Source organism: Ovis aries, chromosome 3 (genome assembly GCF_016772045.2).
Source record: "Ovis aries strain OAR_USU_Benz2616 breed Rambouillet chromosome 3, ARS-UI_Ramb_v3.0, whole genome shotgun sequence".
Lineage (NCBI taxonomy): Eukaryota > Metazoa > Chordata > Mammalia > Artiodactyla > Bovidae > Ovis > Ovis aries.
Window position 1 is genome coordinate 192,065,833 of NC_056056.1, and position 26,470 is coordinate 192,092,302.

Here is a 26,470-nt window from a genome sequence, read left to right on the forward strand (position 1 = left end):
AGATGTTTGTGTATATCTGTGTTTTTATAGATCATCTGTATTAAAACTTTAATTTTTAATTGCTTAAATTTTGTAGTGTTTTAGGTATTCCCATAAACAGAAAGCCTTTGGGGAAAACCACCTATATTCTTCTTCTTTTACAGTATATTTTTTAAACATTTGTCTCTGGAAATAAAGATAACTAGTACTTTCCATGACTTTTAAAAATGCATCAGATTTTTTCTTTATATGAGTTTGTCCATGGAACATTATTTAAGAGGTTATTTGAATCAAGACAGTAACATAGCATTCAAAAGATAAGCTGCTTGGCCTAAATATTGAGAGTTTAGTTTGTTAAAGTAAAATTAAGTTTAGTTAAATTCTTTTTATAATAACATTTTAAATTTGCTGAGGACTTGGTGTGCTCATATCAAGATTATCAGGTGTGATGTGTGTGTGTGTGCGTGTATGTGTGTGTTATAAAGTGCAGCCCTCTGATCAATACGCACTTTTTCCTCCCATTTTCCTAAATACATCATGAAAAAAGGATGAGGTTTCCGCCTTAATTGCTTGTGCCTTTTATTCACATTCCTCTCTCAGCCAGAATTGTGAAAAGAGTGTTAGTAAAAAGCTGCACAATAGAGCTTTTCATTAGGCCTAGGCAAGGCACACAAAAGAAGGCTTTTGGAAAGAGTGAATGCATGAGTTTAATTTGCAGGTGGAGAGTAGATAAAAGGTGCTGACGCCTCTATTATTCTCTTACGTAGGTGACCCTTACCCTGTACAGCTGATCCCAACTACCATGGCAGCTGCTGCCGCGGCAACACCGGGCTTAGGCCCACTCCAACTGCAGGTAAGTCAGGAGACAATACACCGGAGACAAAGGTTAAGTAAATATCGAAAACAGCTATTATCCTGTTAACGCAGAATATAACTGACTACGGATATTTGCCTCACACTTTTTTGTTTTTGAATTTATGTGTACTGATTCTCAACCCAAAGTTGTTTTTTTTTATTTTTAGTCCTGTTTTCTGTATTAAAGATAACTTGTAATTTTTTTATTGCCTGATATGATTTAACAAAATGAGCTGTAGTTTTACTTTGATTACTGCATGTCATAATTTCATCACAGAATGGTCTTCATCAAGATAAAAAGAAGTCAAAAGCTTACAAAAGATATTCAGATACTTACGGATCAAGACAGCTTAACAAAAATTACATTTAAAATTGTTCAAGATGCTCAGTATTTTTGAAGCGCTCTGTAGATATCTTTATTTTCCTGCTCATGCCAGCTCAGTTGGATAAGCAAGAATAAGTAGACCAAATAAGTAGATGCCTAAATGAATACAACTTTATCACAACATCCACTTTTTTTGGCCCAGCAGAAGCTATATTCCCATATATCCTTGAATGTCAGTGATAACTCTGTCAGATGCCCAAGTGATTTTAGAAATTTTGTCTCTAGAGTTGGAAAGAATATCAATTAAATTCTATTAAAGATATCTTTCATTAACTGTTTAAATCTTTCAGTCAGCATCCTCTCACCCTCGTTTCTGTTTGGGACTTTATAGCTACACAGTTAATGGGAATAACAAATCATCTAATAATAGGATTAATCTCCCCTTGTGAGAAGTGTTATATTTTCCTTTGCCTGAAAGACACAGTATGCTGGTAAAGTCAAGCATGAAGCACTCATGCTTTACAAAATTAAGTTGTATTCATGAAAGTGCATTGTCATGATAGATGACCTTAGCCTATAAGGAAAATACAGTTTAAATTGTAGCATCAAAAGACAGATGCATCTGGTCAGCACAGGGAATTGTCAGAAGACGTGGTGGGTTTCTGAGAAACTGGTTGAGTCTCACAGGAGGGGAACACAGGAGGAGCTGAGACATACTGTGTTCTACAGAGGTTAATAACAGTCATTCCTATTCTACCTTTTCTCCAAAAAACACTGCGGTGTGAGTTTCTGTTTCTTTGAGCTGGAAATAACTTTAGGAAGTGTTGGAACCATGGGGACAATAAAAGTAACAACATTTGTTATCCTTTGAAATCTGAAAAATAACTACAATACAGAGAAGTGGCTATAATAGGTAAAACTAAAAAGAGTAGTGGGATTAAAGGAAGAGGGAAGAATATCCAGCAATAGATTTGAATGTGGAAAATAGGAGTTTTAGAGATCTAGGCTGTCAGTTTTCAAAACAAATTAGACATTCTCATTTCCTTTCACCATTGGATCAGTGATGAGAGGGAACACAGGCAAGCTGGAGGTATCGCCTATGTTTCATTGTTATATGCCAGTAGAAACTGGCTTTGCTAGGTAACAGTCCGAACTTACACTTTTCTAAAAAGAATAGTATTAGAATATTTTTACACAAATTAAGTTTTATTTCTGCCCTTATGATATGATATCAGAGTCCCTTAAAATGTAAGTATATGAAAACTGTGTTTATCACAAAACAAGGAAAAAGACACCAAACATGTTTGCTTTTGATTCAACTATGGTAAAGAATTTGCCTTCCAATGCAGGACATGCAAGAGATGCAGGTTCGATCCCTAGGTTAGGAAGATCCCCTGGAGGAGGAAACAGCAACCCACTCTAGTATTTTTACCTGGAGAATTCCACAGACAGAGAAGCCTGGTGGTCTACAGTCTGTGGGGTCACAAAGAGTCAGACATGACTGAGCACAGCACAGGGCAGGACAACTATAATTTGATCTATAAAGGGGATAAAGATACTTTATGTAATGTGGCTTTGTACTCATTAAAATATATGAATTTTAGTTGGGAACTCAATTTGGGCTTACCAGGTGGCACTAGTGGCTAAGAATCCACCTGTCAATGCAGCAGATGGAAGAGACACAGTTAGATCCCTGTGTTGGGAAGACCACCTAGAGGAGGAAAAGGCAACCCATTCCAGTATTCTTGCCTGGAAAATTCCATGGGCAGAGGAGCCTGGCGGGCTACAGACCATGGGGTAGCAAAGAGTTGGACATGATTGAGTGATTGAGCACATACAAACCAACACTGTGGAACAATAAGAAAGTTAGTAATCTCACCTTTTCATGATAAGCCGTTAACTTCTATCAAAACACCAATACACACACACACACACACACACACACACACACACACATATATACATATGCATCTTTTTGCTTGTGATTAAAAAGAAGTACTCAAATCCAAATATGTGTTTCAAGCACATGTCATAGCAGAGTCTGGCTTTTCCTTGAAGTGGATACTCTCACCTTTGCTCAGGTGCCTACACCAGCCTACTTTTCTGCTCCTGTTCCTAACACTATATTCACAGATCCGTAACTTCAGCATTCCCCAGAGCTGCGAAGGAGACCTGCATACTCTTCCTTCCCTTGCATTAAAACAGCATCCAAATTCTTTTCTTCTCCATAGACCTTCTCAGACAGGGCAGGGAAAAGCTCCCTACAATGTCTAGGCAGAAGTCTTCTCTTAATCCTAACCCAACGTTCACTCCAGTCTTGTGAACCTACTTCTGTGAAGCTTCATCTCAATGGAGTATAATATATGAGCCAGTTGTAATTTTCTCCAAACTTTGCTTTTAATTATACTGATAAATCTCCATTTTTCTATCACTTAATGGTACCTGGAGTAGACTTCATCACTTTGAGTCCCTTTCAGTAACTAAGATTATCTTTCTTTTATGGAAATTCAGTCCCATGTTCTTATGCTAGTTCCCTGGTAAGGCTTTCATACAAAGATTAACTCATTTAATTCTTATTGCAACACTGTGTATTATGTCTTAATAACTCTATTTGACAAGAAAACTGGGTCACAGAGTCCAGTATCCATGGTTTTAAAACAATTTTATATGTTTTTCCAAAAACAGATTTTATTTTAAACATTAGAGATGTTGCCCTTCTTTAGACATTTGCTTATAACTCAGTAATAAAATTATGACAATAAGGCTGATTAATTGGTACTCATACAAACCCTATATATGCATTGCAATACTGAAGGACTCATAAGGACAGCTGTTTACTTCAGACTCTGAGTTTTCTATTTCATAACTCTTTACACAGATATGTGTTGATTCAAGCTTCTCTTTTTGAACATCTAGATCTAAGAAAGGACCCTATAAATATATTTCTACTCACAGTTGACACTGTTTACCTACCATTCATTTTCCTTTGAAATTATCTTTTGTGCATAATTGTTCACACTTGGAAAATAATAAGTAAAACCAATAGCCAAGACCTTTATTAAAGAAGAAATAATGTGAAGTACAATAGTTTTAAAAGACAAGCAAAATGACATGTTTTAAATTAGACCACTATTTATTACTTAAATATCACTTCAAGTTCCTGGATAAAATAAGAAAATATTTTTCATACAGTAAGAAATACTTTGGGATTCCGTGGTGGCTCAGATGTTAAACAATCTGCTTGCAATGCAAGAGATCCAGGTTTGATCCCTGGTTTGGGAAGATATCCTGGAGAAGGAAATAGCAACCCACCCAAATATTCTTGCCTGGAGAATCCCATGGATAGAGGAGCCTGGTGGGCTATAGTCCATGATGTCACAGAGTCAGATGCTAGTGTCCAACTAACACTTTCACTTTCATGAAATACTTTACATTAAAAAATCACCTTACTATATATACATTGTAGGAGCAATTAAAATAGTCTCTGTGTATGCATGGTCATTCAGTCATGTCCAACTCTTTGTGACTCTATGGACTGTAGTCCACCAGACTCCTCTGTCCATGGGATTCTCCAGGCAAGAATACTGGAGTGGGTTGCCATTTCCTTCTCCAGGATATCTTCCCAACCCAGGAATCGAACCCACATCTCCTGTGCGTCTCCTGCATTGCAGGCAAATTCTTTATCACTGAGCCACCAGGGAAGCCCCTAGAATAGTCTAAGTCTTGTCAAATATTTATTTTTATTTTTATAGAGAAATATGAGTAAGAAAAATGACAATCTGAGTTCTGTATAAAACATACAAATTAACATGTTGTGCTCAGGCACCATTTTATTTATTTCTATTATAACGAAATATCTGTCCTTGTTTCCTCTGAGCCTTTTCATAAGTTTTTAAGCCTTTCCTGGGTTTCAGATCCATATATCCAACTATTTGTTGGCAACTAAGAGGAAACATAGATATTTACACGCACAATAAACCGACTACAAAAATGGACCTGACCACTTATCTTCCTTGACCCCTGACCTGCTCATTCTTTGATCTTAGCAAATGGCTCCATTCCATCTGTTTCTTAATCCTGGAAAGCATGAGCACCATCTTTAACTTTTCTTCCTTCTTCCTCTGGACCTATACATTCATTATCTTCCTATTCATTCCACCTGCTAAACACACCAATCATCTGTTTTGTTTTGTTTTGTTTTGTTTTTTGCATATTAACTGTCACTCTGTGAATCTTGCTACCCTCCTAGCTTGCATAATTAACCCTAGTAGCCCTGGACTGAAGCAACTTAGCAGCAGCAGCAGCAGCCCCTGAACTGGCCTTTCAGTCTTCATTTTGCCCTCTTCAACACACTCTGTCCTGTATACTTTTGTCAGAATGATCTTTATGATTCTGATCATGGCCTTCTCCTACTTAAATACCTTAAATTACATGGTGTTTTCAAGTTCTCTCTCCCTTCTGAATCTTTACAGGTGGTATTTGCTCTCTGGGGAACCCTATCACCCACCTTTTTTTACCAAGCCAACTCCTACTTATCCCTGAGATTGCAAATGAAAGCCTCACTTTTTCAGGGAAGTCATCATTGTCTTCAGGTCTGGATTAATGTAGCTTTTATGTATGCCTAGAGTACACTGTATTTTCCGTCTCATGGCACTTGTGGAAAATGTTCTAAATCCTACTTTTTGGCTACTACCAGATGGCATAATCTATGAAGTGATTGACTCACCCATCATTTGCACTTAACCACGTACTTGAAGTATTTAAGGGACTTAATAAGTATTTAAGAAACTAAAGGATGAAGAATTAATCTTAACATTACACTTAAATTATGTATCATTAACTCGCTACTCTTCTTTATAAGAGTGGACTTGAGCGGAATATTAATGATTAATTTCCCATATAAATTAATATCCATCTTTGTGGAAACTCTACATGCCTAGTACCTTGTTTGGCACTGCACTGTTTAAAAATTACGTTTATAATAGTTCTGCTCTACACTGCCTTATTCAATGTGCTCCAGCTAACTAGATCGTTTGCTGTCCCTTGACTTGCCAGGGTATGCTCTCACTTTAGAGTTTTACATTACCTGTCCCCCTGCCTGGAAGGCGAATTCACTTCATTCAAGAATTTTCTCTAATGTCCCCTCTAGTAGTCTTGGTCTAAGTAACCTCTTGAAATCATAAAATAACTCTCCCAGAGATACCACACTTCTGTTTCCCTTATTCTGCTTTTTTTTCTAAAGCACTAGCCATCTTCAAACATACTATATAACTTGCATAGTATGTTCCTTTTTTATTATCTGCCTATTTCAAATAATGGAGGGAATGTCATGTTGTTGTTGAACAATAATGTATCTCAAGTGCTTGGGAAAAGTAGGTGGTATTCAGTACATAGTAATCAAATGAAGAAACTATCATAAGCTAATGGTCATCATCATTTTTAACAAGATAACAAAGCAGTATATGTTTAATATCTGGAATAAATGATATTAATTTAGATACCATGGAACAGTATGTTTTCTCAACCCTTATTAAAAAATTCTTAGTATATGAGAAAGCCATAGCTCTCTCTCTTCTTTTCCTTCCTCCTTTTATCTTATTTATAAACATGGGCTGCTGAATAAAGAATGTGTTTTAGCATTTATTACAGTTTATATAATTCATTTACATCATAATTTGTGAGAAAAAACAAAGATTTCAACATTAGTTTATGTCTACGTTGTTTGTTAACATGTATACAGACGTACATAGGAATATGAATTGCTAGAGGTGCGTTTGACTCATTAGGACTCACTGTGACAATACAACACTAAAGGGAATTCTTTCCAAATAGTGGAGAGATGTATTCTCAAAATACTAACTAGCCACTTAGCAATCTCATATACTCTTTACCCCATTCTCTTTTTTCTTCACCTTCTCTTTTTTCCTTTCCCCTTCTTCTTCAAACTACTTATTTTTCTTCCAAAAGCCAAGGATGTCTTTTGATATTTGTTCTCCTAATATTATCTTTTTTAAAGGAGGGATATTAACTTACATAGAAAACTAATCTACCTTTATTTTACATTAAGAAGTGAATATAATTATTTAAGCAAAATAAACTTACGTTTTGAATCTTTTAGACATTTGTGACTAGATAAAATCAGTTAAGCAAATTGTCTATAATTAATGAAACCAGATGATGGCAATAGTCCATGTAACAGTTATTTCTCATATTTATTGTCATTAATTTGCATTTTGCTTAATGGGCATCATGAACTTTTTAATAAATAGTAAGACTTGTGGTGTAGTATCCTATTTCTGTTTTTTAAACTAGGTTTTTAAGATTGGAAATTAGAAGGAAATATTTATCCACTTATTTCTCACTTTATAAATACCATATTTGTGTTGGCCAAGATGGTTGCCACCTGTTCTACCTATAGGAAGCCAAAAATGTCGACTCCAACCAGTGATTAATAATCCTAAGCAGGGGAAAAAAGGTTGAAATTCTTTTTGGATGTACATATTTTACTCAACTGAACAAGTAGCATTCATTCCAGAAATTTTATTAAATTAATTTACCTTTTACTGATTTTAGTAGGATTATTTTTAAAGTGCATAATAATATTTTTGGAATAAAGACTCAAACTTACAAGTTGTCATAAATGAAATCCCATAGAGCTACAGTTCCAGCAACCCCTAATATCAGTAGCATGCATCCTCCAAGATACAGAAAATGATAGATGACATGTGATCAGAGGAGAGAATGAATTATATAGAATATCAACTAAAATCAATCTTTTTTTCCTAGCTATCAAAGGTACATGGAAGTCATGGCAGAAATGGCTTCAGTTTCTCTCTGGCCAAAGGTAGCAACAAGATAGATGTGGACGAAAAAATGAAGTTCATCTTTTTATCAACCTCCTGCCAGTCTCTGAAGGAGGTCAATAATTATGATAGGACACAGACAAATGCTTCGTATTTCCCAGAGCGCTATAGTGACTGAGCATGTCTTCATGTGCCTGACCAAAGAAACGCCCAGAAAATCAATAAGGAAGAAATAACCGTATGGAGAGGTCCAGACATGAGGCTTTTTACCTTCTTATTGAGGGAATTGCTTACAAGATTAATTCTTGTAAAGTACTCATCTTTATCTGCCTAGACGCTCTACCATTCAGTTTATCTCTCAGGTCACCATCATTTCCACACAGGGTGGAAAATAATCAACTGCTCTTCATTTCAGTCGCAACCCTGGTGTGTTGTTTGCTGTTGGACTTCTGTCTGCATGAGTGAGTTTTCTTGCAGGTTAAAAGAATGAATTCCCTCCTTTCCTCTCCCTTCGACCCTGAGCCTGCAGGGCAGACAGACAGAAGCACACATATGATTAATACAGCACAGCTGCAAGTGTGAGTCATTTGCATATGTATTAATAGAGGCAAAAAAAAAAAAACCCCAACAACAATTAAATTATATACAGAGACATTCTGCATACTAAAGAACTTATGTAAATAGGCCTGAAAAAGTGCAGCCAACATTTCCCCTGACTTCTCCAAGCCCATATGGGCTAGAGTCGGAACCCAGCAGTGTTCAAGAATCTCCTTTAAGGAAAAACCTGGTAGGAGCTGCATCCATAGTTATTACCACCCCTAGGGTTCCCGGGAGCTGTTTGACATTTGCACAATGGAGACAGTACTGGCAGTGTCTTTTCCACACTATTCCTGTATTGCCTTGTTTCCAGCAGTTTCATGGTGTCTCATTACGTGCCAGCAGAAACATCAGTACACATGCGCTTTTCCACACTATTCCATTTTTATTGTAATGACCAATTAAATGGTAAACTTTAAAACTGTATTTGAAGTTCTCCCATTGACTATACTTAAGTAATATAAACGATTTCTCAGTGCCAGGTTTCCTGGTCACAAGTTCATGCCCATTCCTCGATGGCATTCTGTGTTCCCTTAATGTTTCTAAGCTAGTTACCTTATATAAAAGGATTGCTAGGCTCAAGGCCAACAGTAGATGCAATCCTAGAAACAACACCAGTTTGTTGTAATTTTGAAAGTGTACAGGTTTTTTGTTTTATCAAGAAAAACAGAAAGGAAGAGAAGACTATAAGACTATAAAAAGGAAGAGAAACTAAAATTCTTCAGATTCACAGATTGTATTTATATTAGAAATCAGGTCCTTAAACATAATTGTCAGTTTAGATTATGTTACTTTAATTTATTCAGGAATGTCTTATGAAGACAAATTCAACCTTAGAAGTAAAATTCTGTATAAGTAAAAGTTATCGGTTGAATGGCATCACCAACTTGACGAACATGAGTCTGAGCAAGCTCCATGAGTTGGTAATGGACAGGGAAGCTTGGTGAGCTGCAGTCCATGGGGTCACAGAGAATTGGACATGACTCAGTGAACTGAACTGAAAAGTTATTGCTTAATAGAAACAATAAGAATCTTGAGCCTAAGGAACCCAAGTGAAGAGAGATGCTCCTTAAGAGAAACAAACCTTGGTTTTGGTACCAGAAAATTGTTGAACATTATCCACAAATATGGATAATATTTGGATGATTAAATCTCAAAGCATGCAGCTGGAATATGTAAATTATATTGCATATAACAGGTAAACATAAGGCAAAAGTCTTCATAGTTAATTAATTTTATACAGGAAAGCTTAGTCTTAGCAGGCAAAGAAAAACTTAGTCTCTCAGCAGGCAATAATTAGAGGAAAAATAACATAGACTAAAGCAAAAAAATTTATTATTATATTAAGGCATTGTCTTTAGTATTTTGAGTCATTGATACTTAATGATAGGCAGTGTAATATAATGGTTAAAAGTGTGGTTAAAATGGTTAAAAACCACAGCCATCTGTGCCTTAAATCATGGTTCTGCTATTTACTGCCTCTGTGATTCTGGGCAAGTTACCTAACCTCTCCATGTTTTAGTTTTCTTGTCTGTAAACTGTGGATATAAATGATATGTTATTGTGAGGATTAAATGAAGTAATATACAGAAAGTGCTTAGGGCAATAATAGAATTAATTATAATTTATCGAATACTGTGTCCTAAGTAATAATAAATGCTTGGTATTGTTAGTTGATTGGGCTTCCCAGGTGGCACAGTGGTAAAGAATCCTGAGTGCACACACGCATTATTAGTTGATTAATATTATTAGCTGGTATTAAACTAATTTTTATGGCTTAAAAAAGGCAGCCTTGCAAAGGAAGACTGGGCACACTTTAAAAATGTTTAAAAATTTATTTTTGTATGCACTGAGTCTTCGTTGCTGCATGCTGTCTTTCTCTAGTGGCAGCAAGTAGGGACCGCTCTGATTCTCATTGAGTGGCTTCTCTTGTTGCAGAGCACAGGCTCTAGGGCACATGGGCTCACTAGTTTTGGCACTTGGGCTGAGTTACTCTGCCACGTGTGGAATCTTCCCAGACCAGGGATCAAACCCATGTTTCCTGCATTGGCAGGTGAATTCTTAACCTGTACCACCAGGAAAGTCCAGCATACTTTTCTTATTGTAGATTTATTGTGCAGTTCAGCATCTAAAGCAAGTTAATAAAATTGAAACACATTGTCTTATTTACAAGGAAATGATTTCTGTCCCCTGTGTGATATAATTTTAAGGCCCATCACAAGAATCTATAGGAAACAATGAGTTTAATTATTCAAAAAAAAAAAAAAAAAAGGCCGAGTAGTTACTTGGAGTATAGATCTGTGGTTTGCTATTGCTCATTCTTTATCTCAATATTTGTATCTATAAAATGACAATAATGCCTCTTGTCAATCCTATTTTTCCATGCATATAATGCAAATGAATTGTCTCTGTGAGCTGCCAGCAACTATTCTAAATAAATGGCTTATAAAATTTAAAATAAGTTATTTACATAGATGCTTTTAAGGTAATAATTTATTTTAAAATAAATGATATAAAAATTTTTCTGGTATAACTCTTCAGAGCATACACTTCTTGAAATATATTAATAGACTATTTTCTAAAACATCTATCTCTTATTCTGTCCCCTCATTGTAGGGCTAAAGTGTTTCTCAGGGTTTCCCAGGGAGCTCAGTGGTTAAGAATCTGTCAATGCAGGAGATACGAGTTCGATCCCTGGATCGGGAAGATACCCTGGAGAAGGCAATGGCAACCCACTCCAGTGTTTTTGCCTGGAAAGTCCCATGGATAGAGGGGCCTAGCTCTCTAGGCCATGGGGTTGCAAAGAGTCAGACATGACTGAGCAACACACAAACACATACACACACACAAACTTTTCATTAGTTTCTTTAAGGAAATAGTTCCTATGTTTTCAAACTTGAATGTGGAAGCAAATTATTTCATAAACCCCACAGTATCCTGTAAATTTTATTTACTCAGCAAATATGTATTCTTTGTAAGTGACTTAGCATCATACAGAATGCAAAGATAAATTAGCTAAAAATTCTTAAAGGATCATAGAGGAGCTTGAAATATAAGAGAATGAATGACATGCAAAAATGGAATAAAATTTGAAGAAAGTCATACAGCCTCCTGTCCTACTCCTATTTGAAATAAAATGGACCTCAAAGACCTGTAAAAGCAATTGTTTCAAACTGTTCACAAGAGTCTAAGTGGCTCCAACCACCATCAAACAGTACCATTCACTTTTATTTGTTTTATAGATTGAATTCTACTGGCTGAGATTGTTTGAATAAAAGATGCTCCTGCTAAAACAGAATTTAAAAAACCATCCTTCTATTGCAGCTCTTGAATATTATTGATGAGGTAATTTAGACTTCAAATAGTGACCTGGATAAATCAGACATTAACAGAAGTGTGCCTGGAATCCTGGCAGCTGAAAGCTAAATCTAGCTTCTTCCCGTTGTTCCATGGAATCCTTAAAAATAAATGCATACATTCATGTATATTATTTTTAAGTTGTTTTGTATAAAAGGAGGGGAGAAAAATTGATATTTTTGCATTTAGACCATTAAATTAAGGATGCATAAAACAATGGGTAGGATTTGCATACTAGAAACAATAGCAACCTTCTGAATTGCTTTCATTTTGCTGAGTTCACTGATTGTGCTCTGTGAATTAATTCTTTTGTGAAAAGCTATTGAAAGATCAAGGAATTCAGAAAACAAAACAACAGAGAAGCGTGTTGTTTCATATCTATTTTTTCATAAAAGGTTCAAAGTAAGATTGTTTACATCACAGGTCTTGTTGATAGTTTATTTGGTTCTTAGAAGAAAGATAGTATTCAAAAGTTGATTGTATAAAAATGCAGATAAGATTTTGCACTGATGAATGAAGTGTTCTGAGAGAAAGACCAAGGAGAAAAACCGTTACAATATTGAGCTACATTTGGTTGGCAAGGATCTTTGTAAGACTTGAAAATAGATCCCTATTCGATTCCTTCAGATAAAAAGCGTAAGCCAGCCCAGCATATTTCAAATTTACTGTTTCCTGTGGAAGTTCCTCAGAATTGTTCTGCCAAACCGATGGTTTGAAAAGAAACGGGAGGAGGGAAAGGAACCTTTAATTATTCCATCTTTCTTAATCCTGACCTTTCGCTTGATGCCACACCGCCTTTTTATCCCCAGTGGCTTCTTGGACAAAGGGAAGGGGACAGGAAGAAATGGAGGAACATACACAAAGTATGTTCCCCAACGATTTAGTGCGGTGGGCCAGCATAATTAATACCTCCAACATGGAAACTGCAAGTGTTCTCTCTTGCTGTTGCTATTCTAGAACTTCTTCAATGTAGAATGAAAAAGGTAATCGTAATAGTTAAAATTGCAGTTACTTCCTTTTTGAAATGAGGCAGAACTACTGAAAATATTGTCTCTCCATCTATAATAGTTGCTTTACGATATCAAGTTTCCCTCTGAACTTTGACTCTATTGTACTCCACTATTACCACCCAACTCCCTACTCTTGCCTGGAAAATCCCATGGATGGAGGAGCCTGGTAGGCTGCAGTCCATGGGGTTGCTAAGAGTCAGACACGACTAAGCAACTTCACTTTCACTTTTCACTTTCATGCATTGGAGAAGGAAATGGCAACCCACTCCAGTGTTCTTGCCTGGAGAATCCCAGGGATGGGGGAGCCTGGTGGGCTGCCGTCTCTGGGGTCACACAGAGTCAGACACGACTGAAGCGACTTAGCAGCAGCAGCATACAACTCACAACTATGACTAGCTTTCCCCTGAAATTAGTTCTCTGGTTTTCAAGGAATATTAAATTGTTAGAAAGAGTATAGTTAAAACATTTGATTAATGAATAGAAGATAAGTCACAACATTAAATGATAGAAAAGAAGTAAAGGCCCTAACTTTTCATGTTTCAGTTCAGTTCAGTTCACTCAGTCATGTCCAACTCTTTGTGACCCCATGAATTGCAGCACGCCAGGCCCCTCTGTCCGTCACCAACTCCCGGAGTTCACCCAAACTCTTGTCCATCGAGTCAGTGATGCTATCCAGCCATCTCATCCTCTGTCATCCCCTTCTCCTCCTGCCCCCAATCCCTCCCAGCATCAGAGTCTTTTCCAATGGGTCAATTCTTTGCATGAGGTGGCCAGAGTATTGGAGTGTCAGCTTTAGCATCAGTCCTTCCAAAGAACACCCAGGACTGATCTCCTTTAGAATGGACTGGTTGGATCTCCTTGCAGTCCAAGGGACTCTCAAGAGTCTTCTCCAACACCACAGTTCAAAAGCATCAGTCTTCGGCTCTCATCTTTCTTCACAGTCCAACCTTCACATCTGTACATGACCACTGGAAAAACCAGAGCCTTGACCTTTGTTGGCAAAGTAATGTCTCTGCTTTTGAATATGCCATCTAGGTTGGTCATAACTTTCCTTCCAAGGAGTAAGCGTCTTTTAATTTCATGGCTGCAGTCACCATCTGCAGTGATTTTGGAGCCCCAAAAAATAAACTCTGCCACTGTTTCCCCATCTATTTCCCATGAAGTGATGGGACCAGATGCCATGATCTTAGTTTTCTGAGAGGTTTGAGCCATTTTTATTCTCATCTTAATTTGATTCATCTTACATCTGCTTTCTTTCCAGAGGAATTTTAAGTTAGCATGTTTCAGTGTCACCTTAGACACAAGCTAGCATTAAATGCAGTATAAAACCAGAAAATATATAGTTTTCATGAGCTCAATCTTTGCTCTGTAACCATTCAGTAATTTATAGGTATAGTAGTACAGTGATCAGTTAGATGACCTGATGACTTATGTTTTTCTTTTTTTTTTTCTTTCTTTAAAGCTTGTTCCTCAATTTGTTAAAAAAAAAAGAAAAAACAAATTTTAAAGTAACTTTTAAAATGTGTAAAATAAATCCTACAAATAAATAATATTTAAATGGTACCTATACTTTGATGAGGGCTTTCCTGGAGACATAGATGGTAAAAATCTGCCTGCAATGTAGGAGACCTGGGTTCACTCCCTGGGTCGGGAAGATCCCCAGGAGGAGGAAATGGCAACCCACTCCAGTGGCATTCTGGAGAATCCCACAGACAGAGGAGCCTGGAGGGCTATGTCCATGGGTGGCAAAGAATTGAGCATGGCTGAGCAACTTTGACTACAGTATGATGGATTATGAGCTTGAGCTCTAATGAATATCTCTTCATCTCAGTTTCTTTCCTTGTGAAATGTGATAATTTTGTTCCTTCACGATAAAGCTGTTGTGAGGATTAAAAGAGATACTATGTTCAAGATGCTTAGTAGAGTATAAGCATAAGCATTTAGCCATCATTAGAGGCTCTTATCCTTGTCATTATATCCTGTATTCAGGGATTTCTCCACTGTCAGAAATGAGTCCAACAAATTCTTCCATATTTTAAGTTAGCAAGTATTTTTCTAAGACACAGCAATTATGTTCTGTACTACAGAGGTGAAGGGCTTCCCTGGTGGCTCAGAGGTTAAAGTGTCTGCCTCCAATGCTGGAGACCCAGGTTCTATCCCTGGGTCAGGAAGATCCCCTGGAGAAGGAAATGGCAAGCCACTCCAGTATTCTTGCCTGGGGAATCCCATGGACTGAGGAGCCTGGTGGGCTGCAGTCCACGGGGTCACAAAGAGTCGGACACAACTGAGTGACTTTACTTACTTACAGAGGTATATGGCAAATGGAGTTATCCATCTCAATTTAAGTTGGTGTTGAATACACTCTCTGGGAGCCATGCCCTCATATTTAAAATAAGCTGAAAGTCTTTATGAAAATATCCTTAAGTATGAAAAATCTTTCTTCTACATCTTTCTTCTTCTGTGTACAACTACACAGAAACTGTTTCAGTTCTTCCTAAAAATAATGTATCTCTCTATTTCTTTCCATTCCATAAGAGTTACTAGAATGTCTTTGCTTCTGTGACATTGATGATTATTTATGAATAGAACAGACTTTTTCTTTTGAAGGAGAAGCTCTATGTATGTTGATGGAAAGTTAAAGTGTTTTGTTATAATGGGGAGAGCTTTCCAGCACGGCTGGATGGTGAGGGCATAATAATGGCATCCAAAGCAGTTGGTATGTCTTGATTATTCTAACCTCCCAAACTGCTCCCCAAATAGGGGATTAACAAATAAGGGTTCTGCTCTCAACCTGCTTCTAAAGTGATATGTGAGTCTGGTCTCAAGTGATTTAACCTGGCCAAATCTCAAGTTATCTTATTTTTAATATGCTTGTGAGTGTAGCTGTTCTACCTGTATATCATGGAAGAAAGGAGGAAGTGAAACAAAGAAAGCACTATGAAAGAAACTATAGCTCTGGAAATCCCCAGAAGGAGACTTTGCACCTTACAAGTGGCCTTCTCTGATTCGTGATACACTTGTTCATGTGCTGTCAAAGAAAACATGAGAAAGGTACAGAGGCAACCATTGAGCGGATGCATTCAAAAGAAATGCTGTAGAAGCCTGAAAGGAGTAAAGCTAGCACCAAAGGTTTTGTTATTCTGTTACACCATCATGAAAGGAGAAGGAAGATGAGCAGGTCAGTCCATGGCTAGACCACCCAGTAGACAACCTAATCCCAGCCTTATACCAAGGAAAATAGGGCTGTGTGGAAATGTAGCCTAAAGTGGGGTCCAGCTGCTGCTGCTGCTGTTAAGTCGCTTCAGTCGTGTCTGACTCTGTGCGACCCCATAGATGGCAGCCCACCAGGCTTGCCTGTCCCCGAGATTCTCCAGGCAAGAACACTAGAGTGGGTTGCCATTTCCTTCTCCAATGCATGAAAGTGAAAAGTGAAAGTGAAGTCACTCAGTCGTGTCCAACTCTTAGCGACCCCATGGACTGCAGCCCACCAGGCTCCTCCGTCCATGGGATTTGCCAGGCAAGGGTACTGGAGTGGGGTGCCATTGCCTTCTCCTGCTACTCCCATTCAAAAAGTCAATAAAGAAGGTTGGTGAAAAGGAAAGTTTGTTTTATTTTGGATGCCAGTGGGAGAAGAGGGGAGAGACTCCTCTCCAAAGGCTGACTCCACCCCTCAACCCCCCTACTCTGACAACCAATGGGCTAGAGTCTTTATAGACAGACAGAGTGGATTACATGCAGAAACAGCACAGTCAGCTCTGACAGTCATCTTGAAATTGGTTATCCGCAGTCTGACTGATCAGTGTCATCTTGATTATTTTAAGTACAATTAATCTTCAGTGCCAGGCTCGGTTTGTTTCCATTTCTTGAGGCCAGTTCTCAAAATTGTGGCAACTTATGTCATGGTTACAGTCTAGTCATCATATAGTTAACATCTTCTACCTGATAGGGATTTCAGTATCTGTAAGATAGCTTACAGGATATGGCTCAGAGTATTATCTATAGTCCTTGAGAAGGAACTAAAGATCCTTAATTATGTTTAATGACTAATCTATTATTATTTGGTCTCCTTTGACTCTTTTCTGTTTGTTTCTACATGTTCTCACTTTTCTGATTAAACTTATTCTTTGGCTAATTTTTTTCCAAGGACGAAAGGCAGGCTGAGGACATGGGGGACAAGGACCATACAGTCCTGCTCTATGTCAGAAATAAATAAATTAATAACAGTTTGACATTAAAAAGCTTCATAGCACTAATCAGAATCTGTGTTATTTTGAATGATACAGCCTAGTGGTTTGGCACTGTAAACATTTTAATCCTTAGGGATATTAAAGATTTTAAAATAGGAAGCTATTTTCAAAAATCTACCTCTTTTCCTCTTGGAAATCTGTCTCTCTTTTACTTTTATATTTTCCTATTTCCCTCTCTTTCTTATCTTTCCTGCTGTATATTTTTAGTTGCCACCCCTCTCTTAGTCCTTCTCTGCCTGTCTTCCCCTTTTCTCTGTCCTTCAGTTTTTTCCTCCTCTCTCTTGTTCGTCAAGATCTGAGACACTAGTTATCCTTTTATTCTCCCACAGTTGTGAAAAATGGAGCTGCCATCTCCTTTAGAACTATTTGCTTGTTAGCTAAACAACTATAATAATAATCCAATGAGTCAAGAGTTTTAATTTTGAATACCAAATGGCAAGGATGGAGGCTATCAGAGCAAAATGTATCTGGGCTGATCTTTTCCGCCTAAATGGAAGATCTCCTGGAGAAGGAAATGGCAAACCACTCCAGTATTCTTGCCTGGAGAATTCCATGGGCAGAGGAGCCCAACAGGCTATAGTCCAAGTGATTACAAAGAGCCGGACACTACTGAGCATATGGAGGCATATTTGATAACATTCTAAATGATTGTAGAAGATACTAGCCTAGAGGTATCTTCATCCATAATTCATCTTTTCTGTTAAAAAAGCCAAGTAATGCCATGAACACATCAATGATGGAGGCTTCCATTTAGACCATAACACCAACTCTTCCGAGATGAGGAAAAAATGTGGATTCTCTTGGAAAACAAAAGTATAGTGATGGAAACACAGCTCATTATTTATATGCTAAGAAAGTACTGAACAATTGGTTTCTTAGCATCAGCTGAAATGGAAAGAACTGCTTTTTACTTTGTTTATTTAATAGTCTACTATCAGTACTTTATAATACTGTTATCTCAGATGGTGGGTGGTGACCCCTGGCTACCTGCTCTCCTGCACACTCACACCATTTATTATTCATTCTTTATGTGCATGTGGACATATGAAAGATAGAGATTAAGTCTAAGGGTTGTAGTGTTTTTAAAAATCTTTATAATCTATGAAAGAAAGAGTTAGTTGCTCAGTCATGTCCAACTCTTTACAACCCCATGGACTGTAGGCCACTAGGCTCCTCTGTCCGATTATTATTATTATTTCAATTAGTATTCCAATTATTTAAATTATTATTATAACTGTTTAGCTAGTAATTTGTTTAGGTAATAAACATATAGTTCCAAAGAAGATAGCAGTTCCTTCTCCTTCTCCAGCAGATCTTCCCAACCCAGAGATCAAACTCAGGTATCCTGTATTGCAGACAGATTCTTTACTGTCTGAGCCACCTGTTAGCAAATTCCCACTTTACCTTGATTTTTCTCTTGGGAAGGGAGGTCAGAATTATAAGAATGCTAAGTCAAAGTTGTTGAATAAGATTATTTTTTTCATATGTGTAACTGTATTATTTATTTTTTAATTTATAAAAAACATGCAGTACATTTGACTGTATTTGGGGTATACAGTTCCATGAGTTTTAGCCACTACCAGTATTAGAACAAACAGTAAAAAATCTGCCTGCAGTGAGGAGACCTGAGTTCGATCCCTGGGTGGGAAGATCCTCTGGAGAAGAGAATAGCTACCCCTTCCAGTATTCTTGCCTGGAGAATTCCATGGACAGTGGAACCTGGTGGGCTACAGTCAATGGGGTCACAAAGAGTCGGACACGACTGAGCAACTAACGCTTTCACTATTAGGACACAAGACAATTCTATTACCTCTCTCCGCGCCCCCCCCCCCCAACACACACACAATTCCTTTGGTTTCTATAACCACCTAGGAAGGGAATTCTCTCATCTCCTGCCTGGGAAATCTCAACCTTCATTGATTGGTCAGCTGAAGCCAAGAAAAGCCAACCTTCTTAGACTTCAACAACTGTTTCTACATTCTGTCCTTTCTAATATGGCTTTCTACTCTCTCTATTGTCCTTGAATTCAACATTTCTTGGTTCATACTCAAGAAAGTATACATTTGGTTTTTCCTTTATATTAATGTCTCATCATATTTTGCTGCAGCTTGTGACTCAAAATTTTGCTAATCTTTATTCATCTTATATATATTTTTATCATAGTAAAATGTACATGGTATAAAATTTGCCATTTTAACCACTTTTAAGGGTACAGTTCAGTGGCATTAAGTTCATTCACATTAAACAACCATCACCACTGCTCATCTCTGAAACTACTCCATCATCACAATCTGAAAGTCCTTACCCATTAAACAATAACTTTCTGATTTTCCCATACCTCAACCCCTAGGTGTAACCACTGTTCTACTTCTTGTCTCTGAATTATCTCTTCAGGATAACTCATATAAGTAGGGTCCTACAATATTCAGCCTTTTTTTTCTGGATTATTCATTTAGCACAGTGTCTTCAAGGTTCATCCATGTTGTATGCATGTATCAGAATTATCCTCCTTATCAAAACTGAATAATATTCTATTGTTTATATATACCTTGTAATAATATTCTGTTATACTGTTTACGTGTACCACCTTTTTGTTTATCAGTTTATCTGTTGGTAGGTATTTGGGCTGTTTTTACATTTTGGCTATTGTGAATAATATGAAGATGAATGTGCAAATATCTGTTCTAATCCCTGCTTTCAAACGTTTTGGGTATATCCTCAAAAGTAGGATTGCTGGATAATATGGTAATACTGTGCTTAATTTTTTAAGAAATTGACATAATGTTTTCTAGAGACAGTGTAGAACGATTCCAATTTTTTCCATATCCTCACCAACATTTGTTATTTTTCTAGATAGCCATCCTCATGGGTGTGAGGTGGTATCACATTGTGATTTTGGTTTACACTTCCCTAATGGGTAGTAATGTTGAGCATATCATGTACCTTATTAGCCATTTCTGTAACTTTAGATCCTTTTAATAGTACTCGTGATAATTGATTCCTGAATAATGTTTGCTTTGTCATTTTCCTCACTTTAAGTGGGTCTTTAATTAATATTTGTTGACTGAAAGAGGGACACATGAATGAATGAATGAGTAAAAGAATAAGTACTTTTACCATTACTAACCAGAGTATTTATATCTCAGTACCCACTAGATTTGCTGCCTGAGTCAGGTTTCTTAACTTTGCTAGGCTATATTTTCATAATCTGTAAGTGGGGCTACTAATACCTGCCCCATTGGATCATTATGTAGATGAAATACTGTGCAAAATACTTCTGAAACAGTGGTATAGCGACATGAAATGAAAATTTGCTAATAAAAATGTTAATTAATAAGTATCTGTTTAAGTTCAATAATACTTAAATGCTGAGTGTTTCTTTGCTGTTTACATCTTAGGAGTACCCTCTTAAAAGAACATACATCATTTTAAAGTACAAATTTCATAGGAACTAGATCAGTATCTTCCCAGAGATGCTTGCTGACTAAATTAAAGAATGGTGAATGAATGCATATGCACACACACATACACACAAACACACATATTTTTAAGCTGCAGTTGACCTGTGTGGCTTTTTTCCTTACTAACAGTGAATCCAAAATATTGTGTTGCCTCAAACTCTATTGGATTATTTTTAAAAACCATTGAATCTCTGGTAAAGTATTGAGTTAAAGGGAAAGAGTTAAAATTGGGTTTTGTTTGTTTTTATGGCTTAAAATGATAAGCTCTGGGTGATTTTTATTTAAATTTTATGTCATACTTTTCCAACTCTACTGCATTAGTAACACAGTATCTCTTATCTCTATTAATAAAATAATAGTAATAATATTTACTAATTAAATTAATAAGGCTATAGTGCAGCATTTATAGAGGGTATTGTTATTCTTTCATTAAAGTTTGTGGCAAGTGTGATATACTAGAAAAGTACTGGATCAATGGTAAGTCAATTTGATATTGATAGACTTTAATGGGTAAATCCTCCCAATTATGTAAGAGGAAACACTACTGAAAAATGTGTTTCCTATACTAAAGTATTTTCACTTTAAATCAGATTGACTTTATCTTCATTTTTTTTTCAATCATCCTTTTAATTTTCAAACTGACTGAGATCTGAGGTTGGTGTTCACATACTGATTTCAACCAAATGTCGAGGTATAAGATCAGAAGAGGAATAAAAGATGGTAGAGATAAAAAAGAGAAATGTTAGATTTTTTAAAAAAAGCTAATTTGTCACTTCACTCATTGAGTATGAACTGAATAGACTTCTAACCCTTAAAATACTTTTTTCCCCTCTCTTTATTGCCTGGAATCTTAAGAGCTTTATCATTTGCAGTCATAAAATGAAAATATACACCAAACCCTCAAAGGGCAAGTATGAAATTAAATTATATTTGGGCAGCTGTAACCTTTTAAAACGATCAGATTCCAGTTAATGTATTTCTTCCTGTTCCAAGTGCTGCCATGGTGTTTGATGGTGGGAAGCAGTCCAAAGGGCATTGGGAGATAATAAATTCACTGTAAATTTCACCCCAAGGCATGTCTCGATACACCAAGGCCTCCATTTAGCAAGACTGACCTAAAACTCTTGTCACATCCAAAGGTCACTGAGGTTGGGGTTGGTGTGTCCCATCTATCTTTCCTTGATGTAAAGAATGACAGTTGAAACAGGGCTGTGCTCATAAACAGTCATCTGAATATGAAAAAGACGCTCACTTTGGAGTAGGTGGGGAAAGTAAAGAGAGAACCATCTTTCACAGTGGGACTGGCAAATACTGTGCTTTTTGCAAAGTCAGCGAAGGGTTGACTTGATCTCATCGCTTCTGTTTCAGAGCAGCCATTAGTTGGAAAGGAGCATTACTGGATTTGGTTGATTTAGAATCAGGTGTTTATCTCTCTTGCTGTTATTTATATTTGTTTCCCAAAGCCTAGGGTGATTTTTAGTAAATATTTTTTAGATGAATGTAATATTTCCAACCTACTTTTATTAAAATAATACCCCTTCCCTGATTTAAAGCTGTTCTCTTCAATTAAATTAATTTACAAGATGAACCAATGCATGTGAACAAATTAAGAGAAAAATTATTTTTTAAAAATGAAGCTTAATATAGTACTGAAATACAGTGTTGGGTTTTTTTTTCCTCTATTGTCCACTTAATCATATCCTTTTTTATTGTGGTAAAATATGTAGAACAATAAAATTTATCATTTTAGTTTTTTTTAAGTATGCAATGGGCTTCCCTGGTGGCTCAGAGGTTAAAGCGTCTGCCTATGATGTGGGAGATCTCGGTTCGATCCCTGGGTTGGGAAGATCCCCTGGAGAAGGAAATGGCAACCCACTTCAGTACTCTTGCCTGAAGAATCCCATGGACAGAGGAGCCTGGTGGACTACAGTCCACGGGGTCGCAGAGAGTCAGACACGACTGAGCGACTTCACTTCTTCAGTAACATTAAATTCCTTCCCAATTTGTGTAATCATGACCATTATTTCTTTCCAAAAATTTTTAAGTATCCCAAATGGAAACTATAACTCCTGATTTCTCATTTCCCTCCTCCCATCTGCCCCTGGTAACTTCTTTTCCACCTTCTGTCTCTATGTATTTGCCTACTCTATGTACCTCATATAACTGAATCTTACAGTATGGGTCCTTTAATGTCTGGTAGTTTTCACTTAGCACACTGTTTTCAAGATTCATCAATGTTGTAACTTGTATCTGTTAAAGTATTACTTTCAAGAATGACTTCATTTCTTAAAACAGTATTTTTCAATATTAGAGAACAGGAATATATAAATTATCCATTGTAATAATCATAAGTAATATATAGTGTAATATGGAGAAATAATAGAAAACTTATGGACAGATAGAAGATTGAAGTCTTATACTTCTTCTTAGGGAAAAACATTATTTTTTTTTTCATAAAGACTAGGATCTCTGTTTATTGATATGTTCTAAGGGTCTGAAATAGTGTTTGGGGCGTAATAGGTGCCCTATAAATAAATATTGAAAGAATCAATCAATGTAAGGCAGGAAAGTAGAAGTTATAATTGATTATTCCTCTGAACTACTTCAATGACATGTGAGAAACATGTCCTGCACAATTGAAAAGGAGGCCATTTGTGATCAGAGGAGATAATGAAAGTCAAAACGTACTCTAAATGCAAGGTTTATTGTTGTTATTTTAATTGATTTAAGAGTAATATGTGTTTTGAGTACTGCAAATATTAATAGCTAATTTTAAGTATATAGTTTTTATATTTTTAAATGGTCTAGGAAAATCAAGGTTAGTGACTAAGAATCAAAGCAAAATACAAAGCTTTAAAAATAAGATTAAATTTTTAGTATAAATTCTACAGGATTTCCCTGGTGGCTCAGTGGTAAAGAACCCACCCGTCAATTCAAGAGACATGGGTTTGATCCCAGGTTGAGAAGATCCCCTGGAGAAGGAAATGGCAACCCACTAGAGTATTCTTGCCTGGGAAATCCCATGGCCAGAGGAGCCTGGCAGACTATAGTTCTTGGGGTCTTAAGAGTTGGACATTACTTAGTGATTAAGCAACAATAACAACATAAATTATACAGGAAAGAGCAAGTATTTAAATAAGGATGAGACTCAGAATGTTGAAAATTTTATATCCAAATTTATTCTATAATTTATTTTGAATCAATTTTAAATCATGTAAAAAAGTAATTAGGTAAATGTCATTTTAGTTAAAAGTGGGGTATGGGTGAATCAAAACCTTCCAGTCAATTCTTCATATTGTACACAGACTAACCTCCTGGAAATGCAAATCTAATTACGTCATTCCTCTTCCTAAACTGTTCCAAATTCCCACCTGCCTTTCCAGACACCTCTCCCCTGACACTGGAGTTTCTCTGACCTTCTGTGTACTTGTCCTTTTCTCTCCTACCACAAGGTTCTTCGGCCAGTACTTTTTTCTGCTCCATGTATATAGTCACACCATAGCACCCTTCTGATCTCCAAGGAATCATATTTAGAGGGAAGACTTTCTTGGTCTGTCTGATCATATTATAGCTGTTTCTTAAATGTTCTCCTCTTTCCCTGTCTCTTAAATTCATTCTCCCCTATGAATTGAGTAGAAAATCAAACTGAAGCAGTGTTAAGATTCACTGACCAAGTGGAAGGAAGAGGATGAAAATGCTAGGGAAAATGTTCCCTGGGACTTCTCACTCCCTTGCCACCCTACCTCTGTACCAATGTAGTTACCAGCAGAAGAGCCTGGTCTCTGTCAGAAGTACTATTAGAATTGCCTTCCCTGGGCTTGTTCATCAATTTACTCCAAAGCCTCAGAGCCAACTACTGTGTTTAAATGACCAGAAAAGAGCTTCATAAGGCACAGAGGTTAAGCCTTTATAAAAAATTTGGATTTTAACCTCAGCTTACCTATGTGACTTCGGACAAACGACTTTTACTTTCTGTGTACTTTAGTGTCCTCCTCTACAAAACAGTAATGTATTTCTTAAGGCTGTTGAGAAAGTTCAGAGAGACATGGCCTGGGCCTGGCACACTGTAAACTTCCTATAAACTCGAGCTATTATGATTATTTTTGCTGCTGCTATTATCATTCTGTATGTAGATTTCTTTTGAAATTTAAGCTAATTCATCTTAATGTAGGTACTCAGCCAACACTAATAACAATATGCAATATTTTCTTAATATTAAAGGTTTATAATGAAGTATGAGGGAAAATATAAGGGGAAATCTATATAAAGAGTCTTTTAAAATTTAACCCATGATATGTGTTATCTGTTAGTACTAGCAGTGATTTACACGTATACATGCACTCCAGTAAGACGTGGTGAGCTTCCCAGGCAGCATTAGTGGTAAAGAATCTGCCTGCGACATAAAAAGAAGTGGATTTGATCCCTGCATCAGTAGGATCCCCTCAAGGAGGGCATGGCAACCCAGGCCAGTATTCTTATCTGGAGAATCCCTTGGACAGAAGAGCCTGGTCGGCTACAGTCCATGGGATTGCAAAGTCAGACCATGACTAAAGCGACTTTGCATGCACAGACACGGAGGACAAAAAAAATCTTTAGTGGTTGTGTGCTTTCTTCAGGGATAGTAGAGTTCTATCACTAGAGACTAAAGAAGTTTCTTACTCTTGAAGACTTTAACTCCTGGTCTTGAAAACTGTCTTTGACTCAGAGCTTGAAAAATCCTTGTTACCTGTGGCTAACAGGGAGGGATATACGTTTATCACGTGAAGTTTCATGTAGTAACATTGCTACACATATGGTAAGTTTATATGATACACAGTAGAAGAGAGAATTTTAAGGAATACTGACATCATTACTTATTTAACTTGGACAATTGAGGAGCTTTCATTTCCCTGTTGAACATACAGAATTGTTATGGTGATCTCTGAAATAGCATGAAGACTTCTAGCAGAGTGGATGTTACATCATAGTCGCTGAGAAAATCATAGATCTTGCATTTCCTCTCCCAAACGTGCAGACTATTTTCAAGGATCCAGCAAGTATACATTCTGGAAGTGAGTCTGTTTAATATAAAAGATTATATATATATATATACACACATATATGTATATAGTCTAATTTGATATGAACTAGCACTCATTTTCTTTTTGTATTGAGTCAAAATACTCTTTTTAATGTTTTGATTGCTATTATACACCCCCTTCAATCTATGGGGATAACAACAAACAGTAATTTCACAGTGATGAGCTTAGTCAAAGATAAGTGTCTGCTTTAAAAAAATCTTTCTGATAATACTCAGCTTTTCCGTATTTAATGGTGAATTCTTGGAGACAAAAGATTTTTTTCCCCTGAGAAACATTTTTTATTGTTACTTTGAAAGGAATTTAAACAGTGTTTTATTCCCATAAAGTAAACTAATTAAACATATGAGTATAGTCACTGATATAGAAAAGATTTGAAGAGCTATCCAGACAGTGTCGTCCTTACCTTGCCAAATGGAGATGTATTTACTGGTTGGTGACCTCAGGAATAGATGCAGAGTGTTCATCTTCCCACAATAATGAATGGCAAGTTTGGAGCAGCATAAAAAGGGTCAAGCGAATAGGTTATACATCATATGGGGAGGCAGATGTTGGAACATATTGTAATGGATTACTGTGCAGTACATGAAGATGGCTTGTGGAGTAGGAAAAAAACAAGAAAGGAGTGAGAGAGAAAGAGATAAACTATCAGTTGGTATTTTCTTTCCTGACTCTTGCATATATATTTGGTTCTTTAAGGAACTTCTTCAGTTATAAAAGTCAAAATGTTTTTCAAGCTATTCAAGACTTATTGGTGT

At 36.7% G+C, this 26,470-nt stretch overlaps 1 protein-coding gene across 13 annotated transcripts in view; it reads left to right on the forward strand.

Moving 5' to 3' along the window:
• SOX5 (SRY-box transcription factor 5) overlaps window positions 1–26,470 on the forward strand; it is a 1,147,842-nt gene that overhangs the window by 1,015,433 nt on the left and 105,939 nt on the right. For all 13 annotated transcript variants that reach the window (XM_042247392.2, XM_042247394.2, XM_042247393.2 and 10 more), the window contains one exon: window positions 747–832. In XM_042247392.2, coding sequence (XP_042103326.1) covers window positions 747–832 — 86 coding nt within the window. The remainder of the gene's footprint in view (window positions 1–746; window positions 833–26,470) is intronic.